Genomic DNA, 16,252 nt, shown 5'->3' on the forward strand with positions numbered 1-16,252 from the left:
TTTTTTTTTACAAAAATATACAATAATTATAACAAATAATAATCATTACTATCTATAATAAATTATAAAGTTTGATGTCATTAGAAGAACTATTTTACTTACCATACCAAAAATATTTTATATTATATTTTGATCAATTTTCTAACAAGCCCTTAAACTGAGATTAAATACTAAAAGTGCCTAAAAATGCAAAATTACAATGGGGAAAAATAATTATTTTAAGTCTCTTTTTTTAATACAAATTTCCCAAGTGAATCATGTGTATTAGGGGAAAAAACATTTTATTTATTTGATTTCATAAATGTCCAAATCTAGTGGCCTTTTATGTGAAAACCACCAAAAGAAAACCTCCAATTTTGAGATTTTGAGCTAATTGAGATAAATAAAATATTTATATATATGGAAAGTAAAAGCCCTAAAGTACCCCGCATGCCTGCCTGAAAATGCCGTTAAGCTCTCCTCTCCAAATCTGATTCTCTGCAGCCGTACACGAACAATTCTGCATCGAAATGTATGTATATTTGCTTTCGTTTTTGGATATGGATTCATGTAACTGATTCAATTATATTCAGCATTTATAGATTTTTCATACGAATGTTGAATCTTTAGCTTTCTCTTTTGTTTGCTCGAATCACTTCTCATGTGTCCTGCGAATCTGATATTGGATTTCAATATTTGATGCGTAATCCATTTTCTTATGTTTCTTAGATCTGATTTTGCATTAGATATGTTTTTGATTGACGAAGAAAAAAGTTCGATGGGAAAGCGCCGCATGTTAGTTGTATGAAGGCTTTTGTTTTTTATTATTAGGGAATCTGATGTTTACTTCAGCGAGTGTGCTTCAGCAAAACATGATTTGTTCTAAATTGCTATTTTGAGTTCTATATTTGATTCTTGATTGAAATATTTCACAATTGAAATTTTAAATATCATTGCAGATTAAAACTTGGTACGAAAGTTCTGTTTGACCTGATTACAAAATGGAGAGTGGTCGGAGAAAGAAGAAAAGAAACAACAAGAAGAAGAATGAGCAAGCTACTACACTGATAGAAAGTGTCACCAATGATGGCAGGGACTCTACTTCTTATACCCGCAGTCATGTTGTGGAGACGGAACAGGATTTGGACGTTCAATTTTCAGGGGCTACAGATGCCTCAAATGACGTTGGACGGAAAATGGATTCTGATACTGATGGTCATTTTTCTTATGGAATAGAAGAAGTATGCCCACTTTCTTGTTTTTTGCTTTGTGCATGAATATGCTTGAGGTTACCTGCAGAAACTTAAAAGGACATATGACTCATTTCTCCAGTTTATGAGACTCTGATTGATATAATGTGAATCTATGTGCAAATACACATTGATTTTTTTTCAGCTCACTCGCTTCATCATCTATGGAAAAAAATTCTTAACATGTTTTTATGAATAAGAAGTGGGTTGATTTCTTTATTTTAAGTGGTCCATGCAGATTTATATCGTTATTTTTATGTGTATGTGCCCGATTTGCATGAGTGTGGATTTTTTTGTTTACCATTGAGAGGCTGACCTAACACTGCCGGGCAATTGCTGCTGCTTTTCTGTATCGAAGTTTGGGGAATGTTATAGTTCCAACTTTTAGCAGGAAATCCCCATGCTTCATGACCATTATGACCACTAACATCAATAATCACCATACAAGTTCATGCAAGAAAAACACAAACTTAGAACGCTTGAGGGTTTGAAACAAACAAAACTTCAGTCATTAGTTTATTTTATCACTTGTTTCCAGTTTTATTGGAATGAACTTTTTCCTACCATTAACTGGATTGTTGTCAACATACTTTTGACAGAAAAATAACATACATATACGTGTACTTTTGTGTTTTTTACGCTGAAGCATAATGTTCTATATCTTTGACAGACAAACTTAGCTAAAGCAGACGAACGGTATTGGATCGACAGAGAGGTATAAACAAATCTGATCTATCTTGTGCTGTAAGTCATAATTTATATGGTTGCTTGTTTCAAACATTAGTTGTGGAAAACTTACTAATCTTTAGGCTTGGTAGGCAAGCTTTGAAGAGAAAATCAAACAACTGCAAGCTGAAAAGGATATACAGATGCAAAAAGAGGTATCGGAAATTAAGTCTTTCTTCTTTTGATCTTTTATATTCCAGAACTTGAAATATTTTATATTTGTCATTATTTAAACTTCTTCTTACTCATAGGGTTATCTCGTGCCCTCAAATACATGTGTAACACACAATCATTCGCATATATATGTCTTTGTATGTAGGCATGACCACGGTTGAGGAACCAATGGTTCCGGTTCCAATGAAAGGTGAACCGGAACAGAACCGCTTGGATACGGTTCTGGATCCATTTGTGGTTTATAACTGTTCCGGTTACTGTTTGAACTGATTTGAAATAAAATTTACCATTTAAAATTTAAAGGAATAGTTTGATTAATTTAAATTGTCCATGTATACCACATGATCTTAAAACTTAGATTAATTACTGTTCCAGTTCCTAATTTTCAGGAACTGGAACCAAACTGAAATTGTTCTGGTTTTCGTGAGATGGTTCCTGAGAATTGTGGTCGGGTCTGTGTATTTGGCTTCTTATATTAGCAATCTGTAATATGCTTTTACAGGCTATTCTCGAGGATGAACTCAAAGAGTTGCTAAAGGAAAAAGATGAAAACTTGCAAAAATTGGTAAGTTATAGTTTGCCAGATTACCCTTGAATTCATTTGTTCACAATTTTTGAAGAGACGATTATTTTCTTGTAGTATTTCATTTGTTTCTAGTTTCCTTGACACACAATGACAATTTTTATGTGTATGTGCCATGCAGACTTGTATCATTATTTTTATGTTTATTTTCTGGCAAATGGATTTGCATGAGTGTAGATTTTTTTTTGTTTACCATTGAGAGACTTACCTAACATTGCCTTGCTGGGTGATTGCTGCAGTTTTTCTGTATCGAAGTTTGGGGCATGTTATACTTCCAAATTTTAGCAGGAAATCCCCATGCTTCATGACCATTATGATCACTAACATCAACAATCACTATACAAATTCATGCAAGAAAAACGCAAACATAGGAAGCTTGAGGGTTCAAAACAAACACAACTTCTTTGGTCATTAGTTTATTTTATCACTTGTTTCCAGTTTCATAGGAGTGAGTATTTTCCTACTATTAACTGGATCATTGTCTTTTGACAGAAAAATAACTTACATATACTTGGACTTTTGGGTTTTTTACTCTGTAGCATAATTTTCTGTATCTTTGACAGACAAATTTAGCTAAAGCAGACAAACAGTATTGGATCGACAAAGAGGTATAAACAAATCTGATCTATCTGGTGCTGTGAATCCTAATTTATATGGTTACTTGTTTCAAACATTAGGTATGGAATACTTACTAATCTTTAGGCTTGGTAGGCAAGCTTTGAAGAGAAAATCAAACAACTGCAAGCTGAAAAGGATGCACAGATGCAGAAAGAGGTACCAAAAACTTGAATCATTCTTCTTTCAATATTTTATATGCTGGGACTTGAGATCGTTTATATTTCTTTTATTTAACCTTCTTGTTACTTACTCATAGGTTCATCTTGTGCTCTCATACATATGTGTAAAACACAATTGTTAGATAACAATATATGTCTATGTATGTGGCTATCTTATTTAAGCATTTTTTAATATGCTTTAACAGGCTATTCTTGAGGACAAAATAAAAAATTTGCAAAGGGAAAAGGATGAAAACTTGCAAAATTTGGTAAGCATTAATTTGCCAGCTTACCTTGAATTCCTTTGCTTACAATTTTCGAAGAGACAATTATTTTCATGTAGTATTTAACTTGCTTTATTTTCCGTGAAATGCAATGACAATTTTTTGTTAACAGGCAGGTCAAGAAGAAACAATCAGGCAGTTACATAGTGAAAAGATCGCATGCATTCAGAAAGAGGTAGTTTCTTTTGACTTTTTAGAGAAACTGACTTTCTATTGCCTGTATGTTCTCTCTGGTTCGCAATTCTAGCAATTTCATGTGTAATTTTCCTTGCTTGCTTGAAGGAGCTGATGATTTTCTGGCATTTACAGGAAATGCTAGAAGAGAGATTTAAACAATTACAAAGGGAAAAGGATGCTTACCTGCAGAAAGAGGTCACTGTTTCATTACATTTTTGCAATCATTGCATAGCCATCTCACCTTTCTTGATTGTTGATACAGAATTACCAATTATCTGGATGGGTTAAAATTTTGACAGATTTCAACTGAGGAATCAATTGCAGCTCTGAGTAATGATTGCAAAAAATTACAAGATCAGGTACTAACCTTAGCAGTAATTTGAATTATTCTGTAATTTGCATCACTCTCTCAGAGGATTTAATCTTATGTGCCGACCTGCCTGAAATTTGAAACATATGTTCGGAGACTTCAAATGCTCCTACGTCACCTTACGCCTCACACTTGTTTTATTAAAGATTCTCATCAACACTATAAAAGACCAAAATCCTCCATTTGATATTCATGAAAATTATGTGAATACCCTTTAAAATATTACAAATATTTAAAATGCATAGTTCAAAAAACACGATACCAAAGTTCATATGAAATTAATTTAGCATGAAAAAACAATGACTCATTGAGAAATGGCAAAAACAATTCAACTTTTATGAAACAGATTGGGAGACCACGGTGGTGGCGGAGTCAAAGGGAGGAGATCAAGGGTGGTCATCAATTTTTTTATTATTCTATAGATTCATATGCATCCACGAAAACAAGACTTTACTCCTTTAAATTCTTTGAGATTTGAAGCCTTAGTTTCGCCCCCTTCATCTTAAAAAAAATAAAATCTTGGCTCTATTGCTCGACTGACGAATTTTAATTCAGGCATTTTTCATTTATATAAAGGTGTACATTGAATTTTGTATATAATAAATAAGTATGTTTTTTACAGGTTTGGTGACTCGAGTTTATAGTAAGAACTTATTTGTCTTGATACTAAATAGCTGTTATTGATTTTTGCATATTGTAACGAAATAAATGGTCTCTTTCATAGTCTAGAATTGAATTTGACGCAAATTTCAATTATGTATTTATTTTGTACTTGTAGAAGTTAGTCGTATCCAATATAAAAAATGGCATTTGAATTCAAATTTGGTCTCGGTTCTTTCGAAATCCATGCATTATTGATAATAGTGGTTTTTTCTTGTTTTTCCTAGAAACAGTATTTTTCTAATACCAGATATTAACATCTGAGCCTCACAGGTGATGGAGTTAGAGGAGTCGAGGAAGAGTCTCCTCAAGGAAAAGGAGGAGTTGATAGAAAAAGTTTCCAGTTTACAGTTACATATCGACAATCTTGAGAGCACGATCACTTATACTCATCCATATATGAATAACATAGGGGTAACGTGATTATTGGGATTTGACTCCATTAGAAAGAAGCTGTGTGTCACATTTAGGGGTCATCATTGTTGTTTTTGTTTTATTATAATAATTTACTATCTGATTCAGACTTCTGAAGATGGAAATGCAGACCATCAACGAGAAGTTATGCATCCACCATCTGAGAAATTGGTTCCAGAAAATCGAGAGTTAATTGAAAAAGTAAGGTGTCAAAGTGTGTAATGGTAGTTTGTTCCCTGAAAAAGTTTTTTTTTTTGGATTGAATAAATAATGTAGTAAGAGTTTTAATCATGGTGATATCGTCCAGGTTAATGGGATGTATGCGGATTCTCTCCCTGTTGGCTCCAATCCCGTGGACATAGCTGCTTTATCTGCTGTTGATAATAGCACGGCTGTTCTTCAAGATTTTGCTCTTGGAGCTGAAGGCAGGAAGATGATGCCTGTATCACACAGCGCACGATCCTTGGCAGAAGTAATGATCAATTTCGAGAGGAATGGTGAGGATGTGAATGGCAAAGATGGTTCCGGAACGCCAAAATCCTCGGAAGAGATAGTGGAAGCTGATGAAATAGTGCAGATTCCATTAGGTGATAGTCAAACAGAGGATGCTAGTCTGGAGGTTTATGAGAAGAATGACGCCTCATTCATAGACGCCCCTTTGATTGGTGCTCCATTTCGATTCATATCATTTGTTGCTAGATATGTTAGTGGAGCTGATTTAGTTAATAAAAACGCTGAGAACTCAGTCTAATATATAACCCAACTCGGGGGTATACTATAACGTAGTTTTTACATCTGGTCAGAATAGATACATGGAGCATTGTTTCTCAAAATGCAGATAGATAGGCGGTGTCCAGCGAAATATGGCTGGTTCTCTATTTACAACTTTTTTAACGAAAGGAAATGATACGAGTTGAGAAGGTCACCAAATTTTTTTTTAGGAAGTTAATTATTGTTTTATGGAGTCGTATTTCTTGGGAAAGTAACATAATTCTGCAATCTAATTTAAAGTGTGATAAATATGTATCTAATAACTGCTCACGCTTGCTGCTGTTAAACTGATGACAAGGAACAAGTGAGTTACTAATATTCATCTCATTACAACTACCATTTTGTATAGCACAAACCTTGCTTTTGCATCGTTCGATCATGACAGCAAGTACAACCAAGTGGCCGATAAAAGGTATTCTTAAATCTAAAATTCATGTTTCAAGCCATAAGTAAAATACAATACATTTTGCTTCGTCGGGTAACATAAAACGCTCAAAGTATAGGATTTTCAGGAACCAAAATACTTTCAAGTAATATCATGGGGAAAGAATGAAAAGAAGAATAAAAACCCTTCATGAGTAAGGATATTCCTGGTCAAATGGTTCTGGCAAACGCTCAAACCCATTATCAAAGAGGGATCCTTCGTCGGATTTGTCGTCAATACTGTGAAGCCAACTCATATTCTTCAGGTCCTCTTTAAGAAGAATCATGTCATAGCGGGAGCTTTCATAAATATCGATGTTGGCAAGTTTTGCTGAAGATGGATGCTTGTCCTCTTCACTTCCACTTTCCGAAAACGAGTTAATATGATTCCCGTTTTCTGCAATGTCGCCGTAACGAGAGATTGGAATGCATCCATTGCCAGATGCTGCACTAAGATGGGTTTTATGGTTGCTGGATCGAATGCTTTGAGGAAATAAATTTGAGACTGTAACAGGTCGAGACAAATTGCTGCTACTTTTTATATCCTGTAATAGAAGTAGGATATTGTTCAGAATGATGATGCGCAAACATACGCTCCACCTACTACCACATGGCAATAATTTAATTTATGACCATTCATTTCCCATTTCGTAAGTGAGAAGCCAATATATGGCCCTCAACTGGTGATAACATGGCACCAGCGCATCCTTAATAATGCAAGTCGTTTCTATTTAATAACTTTACCTACACTCATTATCATGCTTGTTGGTTACATAAACTAATAATGAAAGGGAGAATAATGAACATGTCATCACCACATGAAGTTTCTTGAGTGTCAGGAACAAATTAAGCTGGAAACGGAATTATGGGCAAAATGGTGACGATGTTGGTATTACCATGTTATTTGTGATAGTTCAAGTTTGTTACCACCAAAATGGTAAACTAAAACACGGAGAAGTTTTCTGAGAAAACGTACAGAGCAACAGGCAAAACTTCATGTTGGGAATTGAATATTAAAACATATGTTACTAATAAAGATTTAAAAATAGCTCAAAGTTAGAAATGAATACCATATGCCTTGCAGCAATATCAGGAGTTTTCTTTAAAATTGTCCGACCAAACCCAGTGCCATCGGTGGATGTACTGACAGGTTTCCTAGTCGACAACTCTCTCCGATAATCCATCGAATTACTCAACTGTCCATTCGCAAGTGGTCGACCCCTTCCAATTGGATCTGCAGCTCTTCCCCTGGTGACCACTGGTGATGGCTGTCTCCTTGGCACAGTGACTGTAGTCGCCAAAGGCTCTACATTGCCTTTGGCAGCCAGAGCCAGTCCAGGTCTGGACCTACCGGCGGATATTGATCTCTCAGTCAAAGTTGTTCGCAAGTTTGGTGGTGCTTCAAGTGGAAAATCAGGGAGTACAATCGTTTGTGGTGGGGTGCAAACTCGTGAAGCCGGGGAGCTTGGGCGAGATACAGAAACAACATTACGTCCGTTAGTGTGACTATGCCCGCCTGAGACCGAAGCTCCAGAAACAAGAGATAAAGATGGTGCGGAATTTCGACGAGTAGGCGTAGATGGCCTTGATGTTGTCCAGGCAGCAGAAGAGATCGTGTTTGCAGAGACTTGTATCCTGGAAGTAGGAGTAGACGGTCTTGAGTTCTGCGATGGTTTTGGTTTATCCACTGAAGATGCAGTGGGAGCGGTACGAGATTTAGAAGGAGTTGTAGATCTTGACACTGTTGGGCGTGCAGAAGGGGTTGAAGCTCTTGTGGTACCTGAAGAGCGGTTCGTGGGAGTGGATGGTCTAATATACGAAGAGACCGAAGCAGAACTTGAGTTCAGAATGGAAGTTGATTTATTAGAATAGGAATTGTGTTGGGAACTAGAGACAGAAGAACGAGTCACCGATCTGCTTCGTGTTGGTTTTGCAGGATGGTTGCTCTCAGACTGAGAGACTGACAGCTGAAAGTGAAAACTTTGTACGCTTACAAAAGATTTCATAAATATGATAAAATTGATAATGAAGTAGCAAGTCAACTTTAACAACACAGATAGAAGTGGAAATACTTCAAAAACAGAATTAAAAAAGCTGGCAAAGAGCCAAAAAGTGTATTTGAAGCTGATAGTGAATAATGGGAAACTGGTTCACATACCCTTGAGGCCTTGGTTGTCGAGACTGATCTGACCAATGGACTGCTTCTTGGAGCTAGAAGAGCATGCTGAGATTCATTTCCATCCGAAGAAGGGACCAAAGGAGTCCCAGGAGGTGTAAGAAGCCTAACAGATAGAAATCAATGATGCAAGACATTATTACTTGGAAAATTTCGCATAGTTCATCGTGTGGATTTGTTTTATGCAGATTAAAACTAGCAACATTGATAATGTTAACTGTAACTGTGGTAATCCAGAGAAAACTCAAAAAAGGATTTATCGAGCTCTAAGGAATGGAGTTGATTACTAAAAGAATAAGTTTGAATAATCAGTGAGTAATTGAAGAATACTTGCCCCTTCTAATTGATCGTAATCATTGAGAAATTGTTTGGTGTTCAAATTGAAATTCTACACGAAATAACTATCCCAAGCGCATGACTCTAAGAGAACATTCCAAGAAAGAGATTTAGTTCAGTGATGCGAACATTCAGCTACATTCTCAGTCGTATTTTTCTAAAACATGAACAGTGCTGAGGCATGAAGGCTGTACCCCATGTTCTGACTTCCAAGTCATCAAGAAAGATCAAAATCCTATTTAGACATTACATATCTTTGAGAAAATTCATTGCACGGAAAAGGGGAATACGAGAAGTTATAAAATAAGTAATCAATGAGCAGACAATCCGTTATGGAGTATCTAGAAAGAATCCAAGGAGCACCCAAAATTATCCTAGAAATGTTCGTTAACATTCCATATATCGACACGTCACCAATTAAGTAGGTTATGCAACAACTCTTGAATATCAATCCGGTTTCCAAGCTATTAACAAATCTACAACTTACACCACATCAAAAGAAGTATAGCCTTGAACTAACAATATATAAATACATCAGAAAATCAGGACGGCAATGCATATTCGGCAAGTTCATTCCATATTTCAAGTGAGAAACTAAACCAATATCCTAGAATCCAACTTATAACAATCAGAAACGAAATCAATCACGTTCTGCAATTGTTTTCCGGTGCTTGGGACAGGGGTAAGCTTCAAGGCAAAAATAAATAAATGAATAAATAAAATCTCTGCATAAGCTACAATTCGGATCTGATTACCCAATAACGAAAATAACAAGAAAAAGAGATCGAGGGATGATTACCAATCATAGTCGTGCTTCCCGCCATCTGCTGACAACAGATCATCCAATCCACTCTTCCCCTGTTTAGCCGATCCAATCGAGAGTCTCCCCAGCTTTAAAGATACTAAAGCACAGATTCACACAGTTAAGGCCAAACGGACAATAAACATGAAAATCAAAACGAACTCGCAATTGGTTAAACAAATGTAGTAGAATCACAAACCATCGGGGTGGTGAGCAGCTGAGGTAACGGAAAAAGGGCGGCGGGTCTTGGAGAAAAGATCCAAATTTTCATCACCATTGAAATTACGAAGTGATCCATTTGGAAAGAGTCCTGGCGGGCTCTTCCGGGCGGCGCCGTTGACAGGTTCTTTGAGGCTGCGACTCATCAGATAACTCACAACACAGTATATGCTCGAAGGGTAAAACAATTATCAAAATAAAAGAATATGGGATTTAGATCTGAAATCTGAATATTAATTTGAGCTAGCAGAGAGTTGGAAGAACGCAATTATGGCCAATGCTGCCTATGATCCAATTTACCTTTTTTTTTTTTTGGATTTGGATGGTTCCTTTTGTGGTGGTTCAACTTCTGACTATTCACCACCACCTCCATGATTGACATAATTTGTTTTTTTGGTAATTTACTTTTTTGGTGTAGAAAATTCAAACTATAAATATATAAAGTAATTTGTTATTGAGCCTCTACACATCAATTTCTTTTTATTTATTTTTTAAAAAAAAACATGACAAACTACGGATTGTTTATCGCGAATCTTTATCTATGAGACGAATCAATATTATCGATATTCACAATAAAAAATAATATTTTTTCATGGATGATCTAAACAAAATATCCGTATCACAAAATACAACCCGTGAGACCATCTCACACAAGTTTTTACTTTTTTATACAAGAGCACGAATTTTTTTTCAATTTAATTAAACTATTATCCATAAGTAAGAAGATATGTGATGGGTCCATGGCATGGCCCAACCATGTGTATGTATGTAATAAAACGAAACATTGGACGAAGAATGGGACAGCTTCAACGTAGTATATTGTTCGATAACGATAGTCTTTCAGTCCCTTGTTTCCCTTTCATTGTTGTGGTTAAGCAAATTTATTTAATTATTATTATATAATATATATTTGGCGGTGAAGAAGCAACGGTCGTATTGCTCTATCAATCAAAAATTTCCATGTCAAACGATGAAAACAGTCGGTTTTTAATATTTTATTAATATAATATTATTATATATGTATTAAATAAGTATATTTCAAGTCTTATTTTCGAGCCGTACATCGAATGATATTCTAAAACATGTTTTATTTTTGTGCGTTATATACTTGTTATATGTTGATTTTTCGTAATTTATATAATCATTTAGAATAATTGAGCAAAACACTCACTCATCGTACCTTTCCAAGTTTATTTATGTTTTTTCTATAAAAAAAAAACACACAAAATTGTATAAATAAATTAAAAGAAATTAGCTTTTACTTAAATTTAGAGTCTACCTCATGGTTATCAATTTTTTTCAGGGCCCAAATAAGTGTGTCAAATATTAAGTTAATTTTACTTAAGATTGAAATAGTTTTATATATTAATGAATTTATCATACTGAAAATTTTTGTTTTTAATAATAAATATTATATCAAAGTATGAATATGGATAATTTTTTCCAAAAAAAGAACGAAACAAAACATCAAAATTAAGACAAAAACTTATGTGAGACGGTCTCACGGATTGTATTTGTGAGACGGATTTCTTATTTGGGTCATCCATGAAAAAGTATTACTTTTTATGCTAAGAGTATTACTTTTTATTGTTAATATGGATAGGGTTGATCCGTCTCACAGATTAAGATCTGTGAGACGGTCTCACATGAGACCAACTCCAAAATTAATTAGTTTAGCCCCAAAACTTTAATAACAATTATATATAGTAAGTACATATTTATAATTCTATGATCATAAACATAATCATAGTTATAAATTATAATCTATAATAGCTGTACTTTTACTTTATTATCAAATTATTTGAAAGCTAGACCATCAAGATTAAGGTAAACAATCGACGGGATTTAAAAAAATAATGCTAAAGGCACAATCAAAATATCGTACAACGATATTTACAACAATTAAATCGTGAGATTTTGTTATTATATCGTGAGATTTTGCGTTGAATTTATCATGAGATGTTGATAAATGAAATTTTTGTGTTGAATTTTTTGTGTTGTAAAAATTGTTGTATTCTAATTAAAATATCATAGAACCTTATATTTTTTTTGGTAAATGTTCGTACCATGTGCAGGCCAACTTCGATGCACGTGTTTTCGAATCCTGAAGCTTCTTTCATAGTTGATACTGAATCAAATTATTAAATATTAAAAAGCCAGAATCGTAACTGTTTGGAATTAATCTTGAGTTTTAAAATCCTGAAAATATACATTGACGCTTTAGTTATATAATTTAAAGAGTGAGTCTCATGTGAGACCGTCTCACGGATCTTAATCTGCGAGGCGGGTCAACCCTACCCATATTCACAATAAAAAGTAATACTATTAGCATAAAAAGTAATACTTTTTCATGGATGACCCAAATAAGAGATCCGTCTCACAAATACGACCCGTGAGACCGTCTCACACAAGTTTTTGTCTAATTTAAATTACATGAATTCGGTTTAACACCTTGTTTTTTTTAATAAAATATAGGCAAAAACTTGTATGAGACGGTCTCACGGGTCGTATTTGTGAGACGGGTCTCTTATTTGGGTCATCCATGAAAAAGTATTACTTTTTATGCTAAGAATATTACTTTTTATTGTGAATATGGGTAGGGTTAACCCGTCTCACCGTGAGACGGTCTCACATGTGACTCACTCTAAAATATAAACATATAATACTTTATAGGGATTTTATTTCTTTGAATAACCACTCTTTGACGATTCTAACCATTTTTTTCATTTCCATTTGAAATTGAAAATAATAAAATTCAGTTAAAACTTGAACCAGAATCGCTAAGAATGGAAACAAAAATAATCTCTCACTGTATGATCATGTTTTAATCTTTAATTGATATCTTATATGTCTTCATGTTCGTTATATCACTCTATCTGGACTATTGTTGCCAATAACCCATTAAACCCTGAATTAACGTAGTCAGGTAAATCACACCGAACAAGTTATGTATGAGTATGACAAGTTCGTCCAAGAAGATATCAGATAAGAAAATCGGACTTCTCACTAGTAGTCAAACGCTCATTCCATCGACTCAGGTACCTTTTTGAGTAACAACAACAACAATAATAATGTAGTGTTGCTAAAATGTTGATAATAATTTTTTAATTCTAGTGTCCGGTCAAACTAATCTAAGAAGATGCCGATCTTTCCTCTCCACCTCTTATGTGATTCTGAATATAGTCACATTCTATGTACACACAGAGTCAAGTAGACGTTAGGGTCAAATAAACCAGACTTCTTTGCATTCAAAATAAGTTGTCTTCCAAATATGACTTTATCTTCCGGAATAAACCTTGTCTTTCAAGAGGCCAAGTGAGTTCAATCATGGTGTTTTACCATTGCATCGTTCCCGTTGAGTAACATTTTTTATGTACTTGTTTTATTTTTGTTTTGAAAGCTAGATTATATATAATTCAGTGTCATACATGATACACCCTACCACCGCTTTTGTATAGTTCATAGTCTCTACTTTCTACTACTAGTTTTTTCCTTTGCTTTCCTGGCACTTGTCTTTTACACTCTCTGTATCTACCTCCGTCACTTTCCTCTCACCTCCACTTCGTCTTCCACTTGCATACATCTTTCACGCACACTTGTACGTTACCCAGCTACTCTTGTGCTCTATCTTTGCTGCTACACCTACCCTTTTTGCTCCAATCCTGTTCTTTTATCTGTATTATCACTATTATGATGATACAATGATAAAATTTTTGCGTGTGGGATGCTGACGCATTGAGCATTTTTTTTTTATTTATAGGCGGATAGGATAGGTTAGTGATCTTTATCTGTTTTGATTTTATTGAAATTACGTTCTGTTGGATCTTTTCCCCTTTTCTCGCAGAAAAATAAATAAATAGATAAGGGAAAGGGTGGATCTCACTGGGTGAGAGAAGTGTTTCCGGGGCGTACATTTCTTGGTAAATCAGTTGTTTCCGCTTGTTGGGTTTCATTTCCGTTCATTTATTTCAGTCATTCCTCTATTGGATATAGTCTTTTCCTGTTTATCCGGAGGGCACCGCGATTTTGTCGGTGCTTCGCGTCCCTTACGGTTTAGGGTTTATATGCTCGAGCGTGTGTGTATAAAGATACAGAATCCGCCGGCTTGGCCGCAACTTGGATTGGGGGAACGGGTAATCACATCTTGAGTCGGTGAGTTCTTGATTTGGGAATTTTATATTCCATTTGGAGTTTCGTCGACTTGTTTAAAGAAGAGAGGCTTCTTTTTTTCTTATAAATTTTTTATGCAGTAGAATCTTCTCTTTAGATTTTGGTATTAAATATTGTGATGGTGTAGATTCTAAAGGAGAGAGGGGATGAGGGACTTAAAAGTGCTTGTGAGGCTTGCTGCTACTTTCCAACTGTCATTGTTGGTTAACGATCATGGAATATGATTCTGTATGAACTTTGGTAACCTGTGATGTGTGACTGAAGTTTCTTGATCCTGTTATAAATATCAAAGGAGGATAGGGGGGACTTTATTCTTTGCCTGCTTGCTTGATCCTCTGGGATCTAAGGATCATTTCGGCATTCAGATTGCCAGTGGGTGGACAGTTGACGTTTTTGTCTTGAAACTAGATTTGTATCAACTAAATTTGGTTGGCTCACATCAATTTGTTATTTAGAAGCATCCATCCATGAGGCTTGTTAGATATCTTGTATTGCTTTGTCTCTGTGTGTGGTTATTCTTGTTGCTGAGAGTCATCAGAGCTCAATCACCTCCTTCTCCAACTTCTAATTCAATGTTTAGTAATGCACGGGCACTAGATGCTCTCCTCCAAGACTATGCGTACCAGGCATTTGTGCGGCCACGAACTGGTGTTGTCTATGATGGGACTGTCCCCTCTAATCTGTCCGGGATTCAGGTCTCGGCCATGAGACTCAGGAGTGGTAGCTTAAGGACAAAGGGTGTTCGTATGTACAAGGAGTTTGAGATTCCCAAGGGTGTTAGGGGACAGCCTTACACTGAGAGGCTTGTTTTGGTCTACCAGAATTTGGGCAATTGGTCTATGGTATATTACCCCGTCCCTGGTTACATGTATTTATCACCAATATTGGGCCTTCTAGCTTATGATGCTGCGGACCTTACGGCCAAAAACTTACCTGTGCTGGATATCAAGGCATCTGGTCAACCCATATCTATCAAGTTTTCGGAATTAAAGTCAGTGCCAGAAGGATCAGTTCCCAAGTGTGCTTCATTTGATTTAAACGGTTCAGTTAGTTTCTCTAGTGTGATGTCAGATAATATCTGTACGACATTCCAACAGGGGCACTTCTCTATTGCAGTGGAATCAATTGCCCCAGCTCCTGCACCATTCTCCTTCCCTTCACCACCATCGCCGTCGCCTCCGCCACCAAGAGGAATTAGTGGTGCTCAAGAAGAGCAGCAAGGGAGTAACAATTCCAAGGTCTGGATAATAGTGGGGTCAGTGGTAGGAGGATTTGCATTGTTAATCATTCTAGGACTCGTGATCGTGTGGCTGTGCAGGTATAAACACAGGAAGAAAATGCACCAAATGGAGAGGGCAGCGGAGGTGGGGGAGGCGTTGCATATGACCACTGTTGGAAGCAGTAAAGCACCAGTAGCTACCGGAACAAGGACACAACCAACGCTTGAGACTGAATATGTACCCTGAGTTTATGTTTGGAATTATTGCTTTCTGATTGCAGATAGTTAGTAGGTGCCTAGTCCATTGTTTTGTTCATTCTTGTGGGTTGTGCTGTGGGAAGTATAGAGATTATTGTTGGTGTATATAATAATCTACGGCGGCCTTAGAAAAACATTCATATTTGATTCATTTGTGAGTAGTGTGCATTTTGTCTGGAACCAGTGGATTTCAAGTCTCCGATGTAGGAATTTACTTGTCACGCTACAGGATTTTTTTGGTACCACCTCTTTTCTGTTAGCTAATGTCTGAAGGTGGCTGATTTCATTCTGGATTTCGCTATGATTTTAAAATTTTCCTTCGAACCATGAACAAAACCAGTCTTTTTATATATATCATTCTAAATAGAAACTAGATCGTAATTCGGGAAATCGAAAACTTACAATTTGGTTCCAGTTTTTCAAAAATCAGATTCGAAACCATGTGAAAAAGTATAAACTAAAAATTCTCTCAAGTTCTAAGTAGG

The 16,252-nt window shown here is 35.7% G+C and overlaps 3 protein-coding genes across 8 annotated transcripts; 2 read left to right on the plus strand and 1 right to left on the minus strand.

The window, feature by feature from the left end:
- The first annotated feature begins 388 nt into the window (after positions 1–388).
- On the plus strand, positions 389–6,327 carry LOC140987199 (uncharacterized). Of its 6 annotated transcripts, none has more exons than XM_073455618.1 (14): positions 389–511; positions 939–1,220; positions 1,900–1,944; positions 2,048–2,110; positions 2,632–2,694; positions 3,276–3,320; positions 3,424–3,486; positions 3,695–3,757; positions 3,885–3,947; positions 4,082–4,144; positions 4,249–4,308; positions 5,253–5,393; positions 5,502–5,594; positions 5,701–6,326. In XM_073455618.1, the coding sequence occupies exons 2-14, from the start codon at positions 981–983 to the stop codon at positions 6,142–6,144; spliced, it is 1,446 nt and encodes a 481-aa protein (XP_073311719.1). In that variant the 5' UTR covers positions 389–511; positions 939–980; the 3' UTR covers positions 6,145–6,326. The 6 variants fall into 6 exon arrangements, with proteins under 6 accessions (XP_073311719.1, XP_073311734.1, XP_073311743.1 ...); XM_073455624.1 differs by lacking the exon at positions 389–511 and adding an exon at positions 531–549 and having other exon boundaries at positions 5,701–6,327; XM_073455633.1 differs by lacking the exon at positions 3,276–3,320 and having other exon boundaries at positions 5,701–6,327.
- A 147-nt stretch (positions 6,328–6,474) lies between these two features.
- On the minus strand, positions 6,475–10,433 carry LOC140987230 (uncharacterized). Its single transcript, XM_073455662.1, has 5 exons — positions 10,101–10,433; positions 9,899–10,001; positions 8,746–8,869; positions 7,658–8,554; positions 6,475–7,132 (listed from the first exon to the last, which is right to left on the minus strand). Exons 1-5 carry the CDS (start codon positions 10,264–10,266, stop codon positions 6,737–6,739), a joined length of 1,686 nt encoding a protein of 561 aa, XP_073311763.1. The 5' UTR covers positions 10,267–10,433; the 3' UTR covers positions 6,475–6,736.
- Positions 10,434–13,567: 3,134 nt separating this feature from the next.
- On the plus strand, positions 13,568–16,068 carry LOC140987237 (uncharacterized). The gene is made up of 2 exons (XM_073455674.1): positions 13,568–14,272; positions 14,418–16,068. The coding sequence occupies exon 2, from the start codon at positions 14,758–14,760 to the stop codon at positions 15,754–15,756; it is 999 nt and encodes a 332-aa protein (XP_073311775.1). The 5' UTR covers positions 13,568–14,272; positions 14,418–14,757; the 3' UTR covers positions 15,757–16,068.
- Positions 16,069–16,252: the final 184 nt, after the last annotated feature.

Source organism: Primulina huaijiensis, chromosome 1 (assembly GCF_012295235.1).
Source record: "Primulina huaijiensis isolate GDHJ02 chromosome 1, ASM1229523v2, whole genome shotgun sequence".
Taxonomy (NCBI): Eukaryota; Viridiplantae; Streptophyta; class Magnoliopsida; order Lamiales; family Gesneriaceae; genus Primulina; species Primulina huaijiensis.